The following is a 20,316-nucleotide window of genomic DNA, read 5'->3' as shown; positions in this document are numbered from 1 at the left end:
AAGAAGGTTACTAGCAATTTGAAGGGATTACAAGATTAAAAATTATCTGTGTGTTTATTTGATTAAAATAAATACCCACAGATTTGGCTGCCATACCTGCACTCTGGTATTTAGGATCAGCAATCCCATTTAATTGGATGCAGAAAACCAAACGACAACAAAACTTTGTGGTTTGATTCTGGTTTTGTGATTACTTTAATAACATGTCTAGTTGCTATTAATTTTCATTTTATTTGTACTAACCTGAAATGCACCTGATTATTGAAAGACATTTTGGAGAAATGTTGTTAAGGTTTTTATGTAGGGGTGGGAACAGCATTTTTTCAAATACTATACCATTAATTTAAAAATCCCTTTTTGAAGTACTGGGCTGAGATAGTAATTTTACAGGATACTCCTTTGCTCAGGGCTGGGATTTTGTCTGTAAATTTGCAGTTTAAGTCTGGTATCGCTTAGTGAAGCTTCCCAGATTTGTTCTTTGAAAAATGTCCAACTCTGTGTGATTGAGGGTTTCATCTCCTTGCAGAGCCAAGATCCCAGAGGCTACAGTGAAAAGTTCTCATTCTTCTTCACACCCTACTTTAGATCTTCCTGGCTGTACCTCCTAAGGCCTCTCACTCTCCCAAGCAGCAGGATGAAGAACTTTCATGTTAGAATTAGGTTTAATATGGCCTTTCCCTGGGAAAAAAAAAAAAAAAAAGAAAAAAGTCATAGCCTTAGAAGCCATCACTAAAAGGGTTCTCACCCTCAGAAGAGATGCTGGGCACACTCCTTCTCAGAGCATTTCCCAGCCTCTCTGAGCTGCAATGTTATACACACATGCATGTTGATGGGAAAAAATCATCTCGTAAGGAATTTGTTGTTCTAAGAGCCCTCAGGTTTGAGGTGGGAAAGAAAAAGCAAAAGGATAAAAGTGGAGCTACTTTTCTACCTGAAAATCCAAAACTTGTACCTGCTCTGATAGCCTGACCGCAGGATGACATTCCAATATATTGCTGGCAATACATCTTTATATAAAGATGTGATGATTCCCTATTTAGAGAGTGGATTATTCCTGGGTTTCATTTTCACAAGTTACTTGGAAGTTGGGAATGGTATTTTTAATCTTCTCTTTAGAAGAAAAAGAAGAGAGCAAAGACAACATTTTGAAATCTGAACTGACAAGTCATTTTGGTTTTCTGACATTTATGCCTTATTTGTATATTCCTTTTCAGCCTTCTCCAGCTGCTATCACATAAATCTCCCACTTTTTTTTTTTCCACTAACTGTATGGGTAGAGAAGACAGATTCATCTTCCTTCTCGATGCCTGTTTTTAGGAGCTTCAGAAATTTTCCAGGGTTTAAAATTGACCTCAGTGGATATTTTATTTTATTTTATAAAGTAGGCTTTTATCAAGCTTCTGCCCTTCCTTGCAGCTGTGGACATGGTGCCAAGCAAGTGCGTCCTATAAAGTGGCAGAGTGACTCTTCAGCTGTAAAGGCCCGAGTTGTCCTTACAGTAGCACTGTGGTACACCCTGAGGGATGGTGATCTTGGCTGCAATCCTGCAAGGAACTGCAACCACCAAGTTTCCAGGTGGCTCTGCAGGGTCTCCTTAGGCTGGCTTGGGCACTGCAGCTGTGCCCAGTGCTGCTCAGTCCCTCACCTTCCTGGGCTTCCTGCCTCAGGCTGTAGGTGCTGTGCTGGCACTGGTAGCAAGTGTCTTGGCTTGGAGCCCATGCTACCAAATTCTCTTATTATCTACAAACCAAGACCCATTTGCTCCAGGTTTTCATAAACCAGACCCCTTGAAATGACAACCTGATGGGTACAGGGTAGAGAGAATAAAAACAGAAGTGTAATATAATCTTTAAAGTAACTTGAAGGAGGACATAACTGGGTGTTGTGGAACTATTTTCCTCAGTCCTCAAACCCAAGTCATTGCATTGTTGTTTTAATAATACAGATGCACTGGATACTGAAAAAATCAAGGAAAGTTTACAGGAATGAAAAGAAAGGTGCAGACAGTGCAGAGTTAGGAATGCTTTTCACAAAATGTCATGCTAATAGTAAACATTAGTGTTAGCATGGCTTACTCTCAAATATACACATAGCAGGGCTGTAGGGCTAGTTTTGAGCACAAAAGGTTATAACCTTTGTTTTCTTTACGTAGCTTGTAGCTATTAAATGGAATTAGGTCAGTAATTACTAAGTTGGACATGGTCACTGTATCCTTCTTCCTTCCATTTTTTAATAAAAATTCATCTCCGTGCTTCATCTCCGTGCCTTCCTCCAGCTACCCAAGGTCATCACTCAGCTGAGCCACAGGTATTATGACCAATTCCTTGAATAGTAATAGTGGTTAAAAATATCCTGTCGTGAAATGGGCAAGATAATGGTGATTTAATAAAAACATTTCAGCAGCATCAACTGTAAAGATACAGGAATTTTCTTATGAGTCTTATGGTTATGCCTAGTGTTTGTATCCACTCTGCTGGACCTCTGCTTGGTCTTATTTTCACCTGGTAATTTTTAAGGCTGATCATACACGGATATTTATCTGATACTGTTTTTCATGTACAGCTCCAAAATGTGTTGTGCATGGGAATAAGAAGGATAACCTGTTTGCTCTAGATTAAAAGTAGGGAAGGCCTAATAAGTTTTTGTGTGTGGCACAAACAAGTTTGGGAAGAGCAGGCTTTGTGTCCTTCCCATCAATGTTGAAAAGTTCCCTGTCTCTTCACTCTGCTAAAGAGAAGCCTAGCTCTGAATGATGGTTGAAGCAGTAAAATGCTCTAGAACCAATGAAAGGATGTCGGTCTTCATCATCCTTCTGTCCTTTAACTCCTGAGCCATTGATTTTTTTCCTGTTGTGTAAGTTCTCTTGCCTTGAACATTTACAGGTTGTATCATATTCCAATAACAGAATATTTTAATGAACCATACAGCAGCCCTGCACATCAAAGGGGGTTACTCATAGGGTTTGTGTCCAGCATGTCCTTCACTCAAGGTAAAGGTGAGGGAGTGCAATGTTAGAGTTCAGGCAAGAATCAAGGAGGCAGAAGAGAACTGATCTGTCACCAAACCTCATAAAAAGCAATAAGGAAAAAAAAAATTGTAGCAGGTGCTCTGCGAGGACTACATTAACACTTTCTCTGTTCTCACTGTGTAGGAAGCTGGTCACCTTCTTGACTTTTCCATAGGGGAAATTTTTAAGTTTTCTTAGTTTGTACTGATGGCATGCTGTGTATCTTACGTGCAGCCCTAGAAAGCTGCTTCTCTAGTAGGTGGTGTGTTAGGTGCTCTCATATTCCTCAAATGCTGGGTATCTATAGGAACTCCAGATCCTGTCTATGTCTTGGAGCCTCCAAGAGTTCCTCATGAGAGCTGGTCCTGTGAACCTTCAAATGTTAAGCCTTGGAACTAATGCCAGTCCCCCCATTTAACCCCAGCACTCACCAGGAATCCCAGCCATGTCTCTGGGTCATGTCAACACCTGGCAAACACATGAGGTGAAGACAAACAGGTAAGTTCACATTTTGCTCAGGATTTTAACATACCATTGTTTCATTTACACATCACATAAAAATACATAGATCTGAAAACAATAATAAGCATGCCTGTGTGCTTTTCCTGGCCCAGAGTGTTGGCCACTCTGAGGAGTTCACTTTTCTTCATCTGAGCTTCATGGGGACTACTAGCATCTGCTTCTTTGAATCATCTTGTTTGACTTTTAGATGTGAAATCTCTTGGCAGCAAATTCTCTTACTCAAAGATTGGACTAGTGCCACAGGTAAACACAAACTTCTCATTACTTCCTTTTAAGTCTGTGTTTTGTTACCTTTGCTTCTCCTGTTTGGGGATTTTCTGCTTTCTCTTTTATCAGCCTCCTAGAGAAAACTCTTGTCAAACTGGTTTTGCCTTTCTGGCAATAACTATAGCAGACTTATTATTCCAAACCACTTCCACTGGAGTAAGTCATCTTTAATTTCCATCAACCAGTGCTGTTTCTACCCTGGATTTGGCAATCTTCAGACCTAACAGCACTTAGTGATTTTGTGTACTCTAAGAGGAAATCCACAGTGTAATAATTTTTGAAAACAAAACTACCAACCAGAATGTGTAAGTTACACTGAAATAATTTTTGCATATCACAGCAAGATAAACTTCTATGTAACAGGGATAGCTGTATTTGCAATGCCCTATGAAAATACATTTTGTTAACTTCTGACACCCCCTGGCAACCTTGTAGTATATATCTGGTGCTTGTATACCTCTTATATTTTTCCAGCTTCAAATATCATGAGGGCTTTTTGTCCATAGTTTGGCTTTCCTGAACATAAAAGTCCAAGTTCTTTCTGAAGAATTTACCTGAAGAGTTAGAGGTAGTATCTCTTATGCACTTTATTAAGTTGGACATAAAACCTAAGTTTTGATCCATTATTCTTTTTTCCAAGTCCTGACAGGATGGTCACATTCTGCCTATGTAACTCAGCTGATGTTTCAGTTATTCTCTGCTTCCCTTCCAGCACTTATCTGTGGTTGATGGAAGATGTTAAACAGTTATTTTATTCAGACAGTGGACAGGGAATTTCTAGTCTGCCATAGATGATCTCACAAAGCAGTCAGGACCCAAATCTCCCTGGATAATGCAATCTGAGCTTTCTGTTTTCAGGTCATTATCTTTTGGTCCTCAGTTCAAAGTTGTACTTAAAATTACAGAGTGGGCTCCATGTAGCTTTTACATCCCAGAAGTCAGAGTTGGGACAATTTAAATCTTCCACGAGTGTGTTAATAGGCATATAATGGTTATTGGCTAGGATTGCCCTCTCATGAGGAAGGAGAAAGTTCAAAGGAGTCAGTGGATTTAAGCTGGTGTGAATGTGGGCAGAGGAGTGGCTGAACGCGCCAATCTAAGCCGAAGATTTTATCAGTGTTTCATTCATAGCTCATGTTTTGCAGCAGCTCAGCTACTTGCACCCCTGGGAATAAAATGTTTGATCACACAGTAGGAAAATACTCTCCCATTTAAAATAAATAAGTAAATAACCTTTCCTCTTCTTTCTCTCTTTGCCTGTTTTTTCCCCTCTGCTCTGAGATCCCGCGTACCAGAGACTGCAGATGCAGAGTCTCGTTTCTACTGGAGCCTGTTAACCTTTCTGTGGGCATGACAGTTTTCCAGATTTAAGTCTTAGTCAATGTTTATGTTAAGAGGGTTAATGACGATCCCCATAGGCCTCTTGCTCAGAAAGCAAAAATATCTGCTAAGCCAAAAAGTGGTTAGTTTGCTAAATTTAGAAGGAAGAAATGCATTTCCCAAAATTCACACTGCTCCTTAACAAACGTAGGAAACCAGTGGGGGCAAGTAGTTATGGTAGTTGTATTGTTTATTCATTTTTAGTTTAGTTCATGCATTTTCAATTAAAAAAATAAAGTGAGACTGATGTTACTAAGCAGAAGAGGGGTACCAATCATATATCTGAAACATTTAATGCAGTTGAACTTCTTGTGCATAGCTGGACATGTGCCAAAGCCTGTGAAGCTTGGAGATATTCTGCAGTAACTACTGGAAAAAAACAGCCTCATGGCAGAGATAGTGAGGTTAAAATGGTTGCCTACTGGGAAAGTCTCCTAACTGGGCCCAAGACTCTTGTGTGGATTTTAGCTGTCTTTCTCTGTCCTCTGCAAATGCACTCCCGACGGCTGCATGCTCACTCCAAGGAGGGGTAACCTGGCTAATGACCACTCCTTGCAACCATTATCACCTGTCTTTGCTATGACTGTCTCTGCCAAAGTCTGTAAATGAGTTCTAAAGTAGAGTTCTTCTGCTTCATGGGATTACCAGGGACCATAGTTCGCTGGTACCAACGAAGTGTCTCCTGATGGCTTCTCTCTTTTTGACTTCATGGGAGCTGGGGTCATGGCTAGCAGCAGCCATGGTCAGGGTATCAAAATGAGAGGGGTTATATGCCACCCCATCAAGCTGCTCATGCCACTGATGGGCAGTGCAGACACTGGGACAACAAAGTGCTATGGCTTGCATGTCTAGAAGGGATCACCAGTGGAAGTACTTCAACCCACTGTGCTTGGAGCAGTCAGTGCTGCCATGGGGAAATGCATGGCTTTGCCAAAAGTGGTACAGGATGGGATGCTGCATCTTGGCTGCATATGGGTGGTTGTGGTCCCCCAGCCTGCTGGTGGGTGACCTGCATCCAGCTGCCTCCTGGCTGCATCCCCCTTTGTGTCAAGCAGAGGGATGCCAAATGCTTTCAACCACAAATCTTCAAACTTTACTGATCTGTTAACAAGCCGGCAGGTTGCAGGCATTGCTGTACTTTGCTCTCCCTCTTAGCCACCCATTTAACCTTTTCATCTCCTGACGCAAGAGTTTCCTTGCTGACAAGCCATGCTGGACAAATCCCACCCTTTTTTTTGGGATCTCCAAGCAGCCCCTTATTCATGTGGGGTGAGATAGCATGAGCTCTCCTGAGAGGCAGGCAGGCCTTGGGGAAATGCAGTTCCAACAAGCGAAAAAAGGTAAATTCTAGAGATTTTTATTAAATTCAGATTTCACCTGTATTTTAGCAAACCTTCACTGTGACATCTAGCTGAGCTTCCATCTCTGAACTTATTCCCATAGGGATGCATGGAGCTGGGAGCAAGGCCTGGCTGAGCAGAGGCTGCCCCCACCACCCCACACCCAAAGGCATGACCCCAGTCTCCTCCTCCCCTCTGGCATGATCTCTCCTCTCCTTCATATTGTGTCACTCCCACACAAGAAGCTGGAGAGATGGATATGGCAGGCTCATGGTGTTATTGAAATAGGTGCTTTTTAACCACCGGGAGTAAAAAGGAGGGTCTGGGGAACTTTCCAGGCACCAAAAACACGTGGCAAGTCATAAAAGTTTGATATTCTTCAGCCTGGAGAAGAGCAGGCTCTGAGGAGATCTTACAGTGGCCTTCCAGTACCTGAAGGGGACCTACAGAAAAGCTGGGGAGGGACTTTTTACAGGGTTGTGTAGTGATAGGGCATGGGGTAATGGTTTTAAGATGGAAGAGTGTACATTAAGGTTAGATATTAGAAAGAAACTCTTCCTAATAAAAGTTAGGAAAGTGGTGAGACCCTGAATCAGGTTGTCCAGGGAAGCAAAGGATGTCTCCTTCCTGGAAATTTTGAAGGCCAGGTAGGATCTTGAGCAACCTGGTCTAGTGGGAAGTGTCTTGGCCCATGCAGGGGGCTTGGAACAAGATGATCCTTAAGATCCCTTCCAACCGAAACCATTCTGTGATTCTGTGATCAATATGTAGATTTCTAATCCATTTGAAAGCAGTAGCAATTTCAGCAACATCTTTAGTGTTTGCACTGGGTATTTTTTTCCGTAATAGCTTATGCAGCAATTGGTCATTTAAAGCTGGAGAAGAGCATAGGTGAGCTAGAGAGGATGCAAAACACATCTCAGTCCCTCTCTTCTCTCTGCCTCCTCGTGCCCTCAGTGCTCTGCTTATTCCTCATGGGAAGCGACTGCAGAGTTGCATGGAGGGAGAGAAGGGGGAGGGAAACTCCACTACCACATGGAAGCTGTATTTAAAATATAGTGACTATTTAAACTTTACAGAAAAATCCTTAGTTGTTTATTTTATCAACAGCTTCTAAGATATTTCTGCTTATATTTTCATCAAATTACTTGGGAAATTTAATCATTTAGTGGTTAGCCCCTTTAGGGTTGTTTCCACTATGTCTTTCTCAGTTACCAGGAAATGTATCAGAATAATACAAGGTTGCTAGAAGCCTAGCTACAGAGCCTAAGGTATTCTCCAAATAAGAAATCCATATTTTCCCATTTCAAATATTGCAAGAAGTATTAACAGAATTGTAATCCCTTATCTGATTTTAGAAAAGGTATTTTATGGAAAGAAAGAAGGAAGAAAAATGTTCAAATCTTAATGTTGTCCCTGGTAACAGCAACAGAAAAAAAAAATATTTTTCATCTCCCTAGAGACCTGGGGTAGGTGTTCCCATTGTGAAATGTCTGTTTCAGCTGTGACTTACTGCAGTCCAAAGAGTGTGGAATTCAAGGTTCTGGACGGTTTCAGATAGTTGATTATGGCACTTCTGCTGTTTTTTGAGCCTAGCAGAGGAGTCTGCAAAGATCCTAAGGGTCCATCAGATAAATTTGAAATTCTTCACTCAGGACTTGAAACTAAAGCCTTAAAGATTTGCCACATTACCTTTTTCTTTTAAAGAGACACAAATTTTGACGTGTGTTTGATATCTTGTTTTGATACAAGTTGTTCAAAGTGTTGGGGTGAGAGCATAAAAAATAGTTCAAGTAGACAAAGCTTTATTAAAATGTGTAGTTTGTTGTATTGACTTGTAGTTTTAGCACTTCATCTTTCCAGTCCTTTGGGTGTCAAAATAGACTTAGAAATACAGCATGGGTTTTGTGTGTATAACGTTATTCTCAAGACATGATTTTTCTTTAAATTGGGGTTTTGTTTGTGAGGTCGGAATATCTATACAGAGCCACATAGTGATTTACCCAATGAAAAAAGGATTTTCATGTGCGATTACCTCCTCTTTATTTGTGCATTTGTGAATCCTTTTCTCAGAAGTTCTTATATAGCTGCTACTGCTGCACAAATTGCCATGGTTTTTAAAGAGAATAATGCTTATTGATAGTTCCCACATGCACTGGCAGGCACATCTAAAACCTGTACTTTTGTGTTCATAGCTTGCATAATATAAAATTTAGAGACTGTCTGTCAAACTAAGTGTCAGCTGAGTTTCCTTGGAAACTCACTTAAGATATTTATAAAGCTACAGATCAGCTTAATAATAGATATAATAATGTCAGTAGCTCGTGATTATTTTCTTTTTACCTTTATCAGTCCATTTTTCTTTGCTTTCATGTGTTGGCAAATCAGACCACTGCATTTCCAAACAAAGCAGTGAAGACCTTTCTTCCAGTATCTTGTCTAATTTTTTTAAATAAATGAAGAAATAATTTGTGCCGTTCAATGTAAGGAAATGTAAAATACCCTACCATAAAATTAAGAACAACCTAAGTGAGGTACTAATTATCAGGCTAAATCCTTTCTAAGTAAAACCACAACTGTGAAGTAGAAATATAAATATTATATGTTGTACTTTTATTCACAGTTGAGTTGAATGTGTGAGTTTAAAGTTCATGGCATATGCATGCAAAGCAGTCACTGCAAAATTAACATAAATCCCGAGTATGGGTTTCTATAGAAGCTGCAAAAATAGAAGACCTTTCAGTGTTGTAAAAAGGCATAATTCTGGGAAAATAATTTTATCCCTGCACTGAAAAAATGGGTTCTAAAAAGAGAGAATAAATGATACTGTTGTTCAGTTTTATTAATTTTTCTGCTATTTTGTTTCCTTCACACTGATTCTTTGTACTTTAAGCACTCTAAATTGACATTTTAGTCATGTAAATTTCAAATTCACTGGTGTATATGTATGTGTGCATATGAAGAAAAGAGTGTATATTATGCCAGAACATAATTATTAGAGGCATTTAGGATTTGTCGAAATTAATGTTCTTTAGAAAGCATTTTAGAAAAGTTTTCCCATTTTAATACAATAAAGAGAAGGAAGTTAGCATATTTTGTAATGAAGCAGCACTGACTCCTTACCTTCTCTGGAACCCATTACTTGTACCTACTATGTACATTTGCCTGTCAGAGCTATTTTTGGTACTGTGCTAATTAGCCAGCTAAGGAGCTTGTGTGAAAGACATGCAAGAACTTATGTTCTTTTGAAAAAGTAAGAGTATTGCTTTTTCAGTTTCGTTTCAGAGCACATTTAATGTAGTTGCAAGAGAAATCTTAGGAAGCCTGTCCTTCACACACTGAAAAGGTTCATTGCCTGTTAAACTCTGATGTTGAGCCAAATCCTAATATTAGTTGCATGTTGATTTATTGGATGCTGGTAGTATCATTGCTGCTTGATACAGCGGGGTGACACATAAAACCTTGCAAATCATTGCATTTATTTTAATACAGATCACACGTGGACAGCAACCTTACAAGTATAAAACATTAGGGCTGCTGTGTCAAGTGATATTTTTTTAGAGCTTGATATTTGTCAGATATCACTCTCTCTTCACTGTGGTGTTGCAGTAAACGGTGTTTGAAGTGGATCCTTTTACCAAGAGGAGGCTGATGGTTTCTAAATGGAAGATGACTTGGGCTGATACACAGGACATCTCATTAGTTGACTTACCTCATTCCCAGCCCTGCCATGGATTATATGCAGTGTAACTCTGCATTACTCACTCCTCTCTTCCTTAGTGTAATGCAAATATTAAGTGCCAGAAACTTCTCTGCAGTGCTTGTATAGGTGAGAGTGATGTGAATTGGTACTAAATACCATGTTTAATCATTTTGGATAAATTCTTCCAGCATGCCCTCAGTATTGGGAAGTGAAGATGTATTTGTATATCAAGTCCAGAAGTAATGCTCCAGCAAGAAAAACACTGGTTCACTCTCTCTTGAGAGGGTTGTGATGGAGTCATATTTGTGCACACTACTTGCTTCCATCCACACTCTTAACCAGAGCTCTTTTCTGTGTCAGCTGTAGCTGAAGAGTGTTTTCTCCCCTGACTTCTGTTGCATTTATTGACCTTGAGCTGCACAAGAGGTTGTGTTGCTCACAGCAGATTGCTCGTTCCTTTTTCCTTGTGCAGCCTTGTTTAACCTGCTGGTGTTGCTCAGAGATCTGGTTTTACCCCTCTGCTCACCTTTTACCCTGATGAGAAGTGGCTCTTAACAGGCCTGTCAGAACAAACTGTAAAGAAACTGGAAAGAGTACTTTGAAAAAGATTTGGAAATACCTGAGTGAAGCCTGAACAGCTGTATTGTATTAAAGCAAGTTACTCCCCATTTAGGAAGAGATTCAGCTTGGAGGAATTTTTGATCGGGGCTCTTTTGACTTCTTTTTTCATCTCATGCTGCAGTCGTGAGGTGAGGGTTGTGATAATGATAGGTGTGCCAGTTAAAAATACATTGCTCTTCCCCAGCAGCTGCATTAACCACGGGTGTAGCTGAAGTTAAACTTTGATTAATCAATATTCTCAAGGTGATGGAAATCATCTGATCAAAGGGTTTGGTCTGAATAGAGCTGCATTGGTACACTGACTGTAGCTGACTGTAAAGAGGTACTTTTAAATCTGTGTAAGTTTCTGGTGGCTTTTGGTGGGGAAAGAGGTTTTGTAAGTAAAAAAGATGGTTTTGCTTTAGGATCTGTTCAGGGTTGGTTTGTTACTAGGTACTCATCGTGTTGTGCTAAACAATGATTTTTTAAAACAATATGCTTAGTCGTCACACCTTGATCATCCAGAAAGAAAAGCTGGATATTCTAAATGTAGATACTGCATTTTGTTTCCCTGTTACAACAATGGACGTTCAGAAAGGAAAAATAGGATAAGTAAATATATACGTAGCCTATTTTCTTTTCCTTTCAGTTCGTATCCGTGGGAAAATGCTATGAGAATTACAAACAGGCTTTTAGAGGGGTATTTTTTCAACCAGTCTGTGTGTATGACCCCTATGCTAACAGTGAGTCACGTTGCAAGTCAAGAGTTCACTGTTTTTTTGTCTTTCCCACTGCAATTAAGTAGCTTCCACATACACACCCAAGAAAAGTTGGGGAAAACTTTATGGTTGATTAAAAAATCTTGATAATATTATAACAGGATAAGTAAACTGGTGGGGTATTTGCTGCCAAGTACCAAACAATGCAGAAATTCATGGAAGTTTCTAAGTCACATGGACAGTTTGGGCTCACAGAAAATGAAGAAGGGGGTGAAGGTGAGAGAGAAGAACCTGCCTATTTTCGCTATACGTATAAAATCACATTTTTATGTCCTTAATCCTGTCATTCTAACATGTTCTAGGAAAGAATTAAAGCTCGGAAAGATAATATTTGGAGAATGTGACTACCTTCTTTTTCTCTGTTTCCCTTTTCTCTTGCCCTTCCCTGCAGTTTTAAGTCTTCATTTCATCTTACAGATCTCACTGAGTTTTGGCAATGTAGGGAGTCAGATAGATTAACTCCACTTCATGTCAGTTTTGCTTTTCACTTCTTATGCATTAATTGAAGTGTTTGAGGGCAGTATGTCCATCCAAAGCTATCTGTATATATGAAAAAGAATTTCTGCTAACACTGCTGAGCCTGTAATTAACATTATGGTAGATTGGCATTATGCTAAGTAAAGGAAACGCTTCACTCCATTTTCTTCTCTAAACACCAAAATCTTTTTTATATGTTTAAACAACCATATATTGTAATGACACATGGTTAGGCTTTCTAATTTTTAGTGGACTTCTCAAACTTGTAACATTTAACTGCATTTGGACAACTTCTAGGTACTGGACAAGGGTAGAAGGACTGTACTGAAACAAGGGCTGTGTAAAAAGTTATTTGCCTTGGCAAATGTAACCTCTATTGATATAAGTAAATCACCAGGCTCATACCTTTACCATTGGACTTGTGTTTTACTTCGCAGCAGGAGTCTTAACTCAGAAAAGGCAGTGGAAAGTATTATACTAGACAGTATTTTGCATATCTAATTCATGGTTTGTTTGGTTTTTTCTAGCTTTTTAGAAAGAATTGACAGCGTCAGCATGGATGACTACACACCCACAGATCAGGTTAGTGTAACTAACAGGACAAGGTATGAACCAAGACCCCCATTCGTATGAATTCTTTAGGTAATTTATTTTAGTCCCAACAGCAGCTGGAAGAGAGCACACCACAATACCAAAATACAATGTAGCTGTTTAAATAATGGATGTTCAAGAAGAATAAGCTTTTTGGTGCTGCAAGCTTGTCTTTTGCTGTTATTGTGTGCATGTTGGTGATTCCTGTAATGTATCTTTATTTCTTCTTGAGTTTCACTCTGTGTCCCACAAAGTGAATAGAAAACATAAACAAAAAAGCCTTACCAGCCTTCACTGCACAAAAGCAGTGGGGTTTTTTTCAGTGATGGAGGGGATGGAAACCCAGGAGGCTTCCCATGTCCCTCAGACAGGTCCTTCAGAGGCAGAAGCCTGCAGTGAATCTAGCATCCAAATTCAAGGGAGAGCACCAGCAGCAACAGCTTCTGACCTTGTGACCTTCTCTTCAGGCGTGAAGAGCACACTCCTTCTTTCCAGCATATGCCCATCTTCTATGGGCAGAGTAGTTTCTCTTGAAGCTTTATTTGTAGGACAGTACACTTTTTTCCTGGATGTCATGATGCATTGTGATAGAGTGCTTGAATGACAAATGCATTCAAGGGAGTTAAGGCTGAAGTGGTGCAGCCTTGAAGGAAGAAAGGGCTTCACCACGGTGCCCAGCTTCAGCTGCTTTCCCTAAGCTCAGGCTGTGTGGTTTGGTTGGGCAGGTTGACTCTTTGGCAAACTTATTTTGCAGTTATATATCAGTGCTGGTTTCACACTGGCATCCAGGGGTTTCGGCCAGGACTGTGGGCCACATCATAAACTGAAAACAGGTGGCAGAAGGGATTCCCTGCACTGGGTACTTCAGCCTAACCATGCAAAGTTTATAACTGGTGGATACCCTTAGCACAATATAATTGCCAGGTCTCATTGTTCAGGGACTGAAATTCAGAGAAAGGAAGTGACTTGCCAGAGATCACACAAGGAAGGATTCTGGGTAGAGCCTCTGCCTTCAGACCTAGTTCAGGTATCTAACCACAAGCCTGTCCAATTACTATGATCATATCCTGGAACAGAGGGCAGTAAAAAGTATGCATTGTATTATAGTCAGCCCAGTGTAGGATCAACCACTAAAGCCTTCAAGACATTTTTCAGACCAAAGCAGTAGCACTGGGATTTACTCTGTCTAGACCTCATGGTCCTATTTTAGCATTGATACCACTTGGCTGGAGAAAGAGAAGTCAATAAGGCAAAGCCTCATTTTTGCTTCCGTTATTTGTGTTAGCATTGGCCTGTTTGCTCCTGGGAGTCCTTTCTCTACCTGGTGCAGTCATTCATCATCTAGAAATCTTTCCTGATATTTCGTTTGGGACGAAATGCTCTGTGCCTCCAAAAGAACAGAAGAGGTCTGTGGTATTTGACAAGTGAAAAACTTCTGCTCTAAAGGAAGGGAAGGGTTCTCTTTTGCATTTGGGTCTTCATCCTATTATGCTTTATCAATTGTCCTGCTGAATTAACTAGTAAAAATAATAACTTTCCTTTTTTTTCCCCTCTGCTTTATGTCTTTTTTTTTTTTCTTTGCACCATCCCAAAATACTGACTGTCAGCAAGCGACAGCAAATGACAGTAATATAGAAAATAACTAAAATAATGAAATAAGTAGCATTCATCTGAGTTCACATGGCTGTCAAAGCAGCTGAGGTTTGCCAGCTACCAGAGTACTCGAAGCAGTAGATGGTAGGGTAAGGGAAAAATCTGGCTGTGCTTGGGCTCTGTACCACTGCCTGGGCACTCCCCGGGCAGGCAGCCATGCCCAGGGCTTGTTGCTCATCAGGGTTCATCCCCACCATGCAGCCAGCGGCTTTCTCCAGCCCCTGATTTTGTTCTGCACCCACTGCCCAAGCAGCAGTGCTGCATGGTCAAGGTTTAAAATGCTGCTGGTGATGGCAATGGCCCACTGTGACCCAGCTGCCTGAGGTATACATCATAAATTGCTTTTGCTTGCTTCTTTTGAGAATCTAGGAATTATTTTTTTTTTAATTATTGAAAGAATGTTATTTAAGTTGTAAAGTATTGCTAGTCTGAAAAATAAGAAAGAAATGCCAGATTTACGTACAACCTAAATTCTCCTCCCCTGTGGTCTGTAATAGAGCTTTAATTACTCAGTCACAAGCCATTATTTTGATCGGATTCCTGTCTCATTCAGTACAAGAAAGGGCAGAATTGGGGTTGCCTAGGCAACTGTAAATCTAGAGTTTTCAAACATTTGAATACTTGACTTTACAACATGAATAACATATTTTTCTTAGTTTTATGTAACTTCAGAATTCAGTATCCATACCAGATATGAATTTATATGACAGTACAACCATTGGATGAAACACAGGTTTCAGTGTGCACCAGGGAGAACATACACAGGGTCTCTTGCTTTCCAGGTGTGCACAAGCCACATGCAGAGATGATGTTTGGGTGTATCCACTGTGTCAGTATGGACAAATACAGGTTTACCAACAAGTCTGATTGAACTTTAATTAAATGGAACATTTAAAGACTTTTCATGGAAAATAATATCCCATGCTTTTAAAAGCAAAATGAGGTTAGAAATAAAAAAAAAAATCCTTGTTAATCAGCTTCTTGTGTTCTCATTTCCAGGACCTATTAAGATGCAGAGTGTTGACATCAGGGATTTTTGAAACAAGATTTCAAGTAGACAAAGTAAATTTCCAGTAAGTCTATTAGTAATAATTTATTAATATCATACTAATTTTTAACAACTGAGTTCAAATGTCTGTGCACATGTATGCTATGTATAGGTTGTTTAGGGGAGGAGTTGGGTTTGCTGTACCTGTTTTTTTTGGGGTTTTTATCTCTCATCACATAGGTCCTGGTAAATTGCCTCATAGCTTGCGAAAAGAGCTAATATTAGTTACGTGTATTAGTGATGCTCTGTTCTGAGCTTGTGGCTGTGTTTACTAACTATTTCATTGGTATAACACTGTAAACTCATAAAATACTTTTGGGGATAAGATTTCCCAGAATCCAGTGGGAAGGAATCCTGCCCCGAGTCAGACTTTGTACGGTACAGGGACTAGGAGAGATAAATGCCTTGCAGAAGGCTCCAAGTTCTGTGTTTGTCAGAGATTTATGCAGTGTCTTGGTAAAACAGCTGCTGTCAGGCTGCCTCTGCTCACCAGCTCATGCCCAGAAATGTGGCAGCAGTGAAGGGGCAGAGCTGGCATGCAGCATGATGGCATCAGCAGAGCTCTCTCCCCTTTGGGCAGTATTTTACTGCCACTGTCCTCGGGGCTGTCAGATTTTTAAACTGAACTCATGTGCTGCATGTTTTGTGTGACTTTCCCAGTGCACATAAGTGATATAATGTCCTATGGCTTTTTAACAGCATGTTTGATGTAGGTGGCCAGAGAGATGAGAGAAGAAAATGGATCCAATGCTTTAATGGTAAGAAAAAATAAATTTGCTGTCTGAGGTGTGAGCAGCTTAGTATTTGTATTCACACATAGTGTGTCACTGATGGAAGAGTCCAGTGATACAGATATTTTGGGGGGCTATTTTTGGCAGTTCGGGGAGTAATGGCGGTGTTACCCTGAGGAGCGTGTACTGGGATAACGGAGATGTTCTCTTCTCTCTCCTTTCTTTTGTGTGTTCTGCCAGATGTCACAGCTATCATCTTTGTTGTGGCTTGCAGCAGCTACAACATGGTAATAAGGGAAGACAATAACACAAACAGACTACGGGAATCCCTGGACCTTTTCAAAAGTATCTGGAATAACAGGTAAAACAACTCATTCCTCACCCACCCTCCCCAGTTTAGCTGCAGTTCCTTACAAAGTAGGAACAGAGAGCAGAGGAGAACCCTTCCTGGTGTCACTGTGCTCTTTGGACGAGGCTCAGAGCATCCTCTAGGTGACATTTCATCTCCTCCTGAAGTGCAGCAGCAGGAACAAGCCAGCTGGTGGCATTGCATCTGATTCACCCCCTGGAGCTGCCCTCCATACCCACCTGGGCAGACCCATCTCTGGGAGTGCAGAGTTTCTCTGCCTTGTGGGTTGATATTTCATGTCTCATCTATTGGTAACTGCCATTAAATCACCATTCTGCCACAGTGCATGTAAATTGTAGCTATTTAACCAAGCAGCAATCTGAGTATGTTCCTAATAGAGAGTAAGTAAAAACATTACACAGAATAAGGGAATGGCAATTTTCCAGCACATACCTATGAGGATGCTCCACACTAAGAGGTCATAGAGTGAGGAAAAATATTAAGTGTCAGTCTAAAAGGCACATCATCACAGAGGTGGCTTGGTACTAACTGGGGAGGAAGAGGAATTATTTTCTTTTGATTACTCACGTGTCATACAGGCCACCTTTAAAGACAGGAAATCTGTGTGGATGAACTATTAGTTAAGACAGAGCAGCGTGAGGGAAGGCAGCTTTCCAGCCTTTTTGTCTTGGTTGAGCAAAACCAAACAAAGTAGACAGTAATGTTCTGGTTTTGGATTGCAGTGCTTGTAGGAAATGTACTGATTTTCCCAGCTCAATATCAAAAGGATCATTTAAAAAACAATATTTGGAGACTGCTCCCTTCAGCAGCATCTACTGCAGTTTTTATAAATGTATTCATAGATCCTATAAATAAACCCACAAGCACAGATGCAACACAATTGGAACAATAATTGAGGTCATTTCTTTTTTTTTTTCTGTCTAAGCACGTCCCACAACTAGTTTGCTCTGTCCATGCAGGGATAGCCAGTAAAATTTCTGTTGAAGTGAAATGTTTTCCTTGATTAATGTGTCAGAGATAACAGGAACACTTGGTTTGTTTTTGACAGGTGGTTACGGACCATTTCTATCATTTTGTTCTTGAATAAACAGGACATGCTGGCTGAAAAAGTCTTGGCAGGGAAATCAAAAATCGAAGATTACTTTCCTGAATACGCGCATTACACTGTCCCTGAGGATGGTAAGGGTTTTTCACCAGGCAGGGGTGGGACCTGCTGGCATAGCCCAGCCCATAGTTCCTTTCTCTTTCTCTGTTTCTGTCTCTTAAACACGTACCCAAAACACTTTCCTTAACATGAGGTGTTGGTCAGGTAAAGGAGCATAAGAGCAGCACAAATCTTGAAGGTTCCCCAGTAAGGGCAGGGGCTGAAGGGGCTCTGGCTGCTGGGGAAGGGGGGAGGACTGTGAGGGGCTGGCTCCAAAGCATCCTGCCTTCCCCTGCTTTGGAGCAGCACGTGGTCCCAGGTAAGCAAAGCTGCCAGGCGTCTCTCCACTGCAAGGTGATTCTGCCTGGGCCTCCCACAGTGTTAGGGATTCCTTAGACTGACTTGGTGGCTGTTCTGCATCTTCCAACACTGTAAACTTCAGCCTTTGCAAATAATGGCTGGAAGCCCAGCAGACCAGCAGGCTAACTTTTAATGGAGGAAAACCACACCAATAAATACAAAGAGAGCTATGAATGGAGCAATTAGCATGGGTTTGCTTTCTTGCCATTTCGAGGGACACAGTGATTCCTGCACCACAGTAACATACTCTAGTATTATGCTAGCTTTATACAAGGCAGAAGGCTTCCAAATATCTCGGATCTGTGTCTAGCAAAAGCAGTAAAACTTGCTCTTTCTGGCTGCTAGCCTCTGCCTTACCTGAGTGATGCCCCTGGTGTAGTGCTTGTAGCCACCTGCCTTTTGCTTTCCATCTCCACTAACCATCAACAGTAACCTAGATTATAGGAGTGCAGATGGTAATAAGCTATTTTCAGTTTTCATTCAAGTCTGGAATTTCAGAAGTGTGATGATGAGTTTCAGATGGAGAGGATAAATAAGCTGTCCTAAAATCTGAGTTAACCTGGCAGCAGTTTTATAATGCTAAGGCTTTCAGAAGAAATCTTCTGTCACCATCACACAAATTTCCCTCTCCCAAACATCCACCACATGTATACAGAGTTTGGGTATATTTGCAACACTTTTTTATAGTATGCCAGTTGTCAGAATAAAGTAGCTTTTGGTGGTTTTCAGTGGGATTTCACAGCAGATATCCAGAATATTCACACATGAAGCAGCTCTCTATTTTTAGATCTGTAGTTGTTCATTTGTTCTTCAGCTTCAGCTGACATGATTTAAGGACAGCAGCACTGAACTCTTAAGATGCTGCTGATGGTGCTGCTGCTCTACATTTACTACTGATAAGAGTAAAAAAATGTGTTCCCACATTCTGATAAATTCTGCCCTTTACCATATTAAATCCATAAGATTTCGTATCTTAGATGAGGAGAAATCACACTAAAGGGAAATGAATAGGTTATCTGTTTGCTGTATTCTTTTTACACTTAAAGAAAATACAGCGTCACCTGGCCTAGGTACAGAGCTGACTTATCTGCCAGCAAGCAGTTAGCACCCACCAATGGGTCTTCTGCTCCACAAGAGTTTAATCTAAGGCCCTTAGATGAATGTTTAAGTATTCTGCTGAGTCAGGGCCTGGAAATATATAAAAATATACATATGTATGTATGTGCATATATACATATAAAGAATAAGACCTTTTGATTCTGCTGGGTTTTTTAAGTGTAACCTTGAATTAATTATTTTCAAACCCAAGCTCCTGCCTGCAGAAGCTGTATTCGAGAGATGCTGTTCTGCTGCAGAAGCTGAACAGCTCAGCTGCTTTTTCTAGTCATATTTTCTGATGAAAGTTAAACCCTAACTCCCACGTGTTTTATATCTATGTGAACAGACTTAAAGGTGTGAGCAAGCCTTTTTATAATATGACCAATAACAGTGTTGCAGCAATTTCAGGAATTTTCAGGTCCCTAAAAGATGTTAAAAGCATAGACGTTTATTTCAGAATTTATAGTTCTTCCTATTGTAAAATGACCTATAAGGAATCTCCTGTGGATATTTACTATATCAATTTAATAAAAATTTGCCTGTAATAAAGGACCGCTTCCTTCTTGTTAAATTATTTGGTATGAAAAGTCAATGATTGTTTGCTTTACACGTTTCTGATGTCATTTATTTTTAATTTAACAGCAACACCAGATGCAGGAGAAGACCCCAAAGTCACAAGAGCCAAGTTCTTCATCCGGGATGAGTTTTTAGTGAGTAATTTTGATCTTATGTGTGATTCTGTCATAGGAAATACTGGCAGATGGCAGAGTTTATTTAGGGAAAACTGATGAGTTTTTGCTGAAAGCTAGAAGGAGAGGAGAATGTCTGGCAATTCCCTATTTCCCTTCAGCCACCCATCTTGCAGAACCTTCCTGACTGCTTGCACATTTTCATGCCCATAAAATCACCTGCCCTGCAAGGTAACACACAGCAAGTAAGTGCTAGAGCTGAAACCAGCCATGTGCCTACCTGTTTGATTCCAGGTTCCACGTGGATGCTGGCAGCCCTCTCTCTGCAGAGGGGGAGGATGCCCAGCACTATTTACATCAGCAGGTAGCTCAGTTTTCTGTCGTACAAGATACTACTCACTGTTGTCTTGAATATTTATTTTGTGTATGAGTCCAGTTCATGTTTAAGCAAATAGGCTTTTTTTTTTTTTTTTTTCCATCCTGCATTCCTCCAAGGGCTTTGGCAGTGGTCAGCTGGCAAGAGGGTATGAACCAAAAAGCAGATTTTATCCTTAAAT

General features: G+C 40.5%; 1 protein-coding gene across 2 annotated transcripts in view; it reads left to right on the top strand.

Annotated features, from left to right (window-relative positions):
- GNAL (G protein subunit alpha L) overlaps nt 1–20,316 on the top strand; it is a 195,098-nt gene that overhangs the window by 169,385 nt on the left and 5,397 nt on the right. For both annotated transcript variants that reach the window (XM_008505519.2, XM_008505518.2), the window contains exons 6-11: nt 12,603–12,657; nt 15,319–15,392; nt 16,067–16,125; nt 16,339–16,459; nt 17,517–17,647; nt 19,713–19,780. In XM_008505519.2, the coding sequence (XP_008503741.2) occupies nt 12,603–12,657; nt 15,319–15,392; nt 16,067–16,125; nt 16,339–16,459; nt 17,517–17,647; nt 19,713–19,780 (508 nt within the window). The remainder of the gene's footprint in view (nt 1–12,602; nt 12,658–15,318; nt 15,393–16,066; nt 16,126–16,338; nt 16,460–17,516; nt 17,648–19,712; nt 19,781–20,316) is intronic.

This window comes from Calypte anna, chromosome 2, assembly GCF_003957555.1.
Source record: "Calypte anna isolate BGI_N300 chromosome 2, bCalAnn1_v1.p, whole genome shotgun sequence".
NCBI lineage: Eukaryota > Metazoa > Chordata > Aves > Apodiformes > Trochilidae > Calypte > Calypte anna.
Note: the sequence above shows the minus strand (reverse complement) of the source record. Positions and strands in the feature narration are given on the sequence as shown.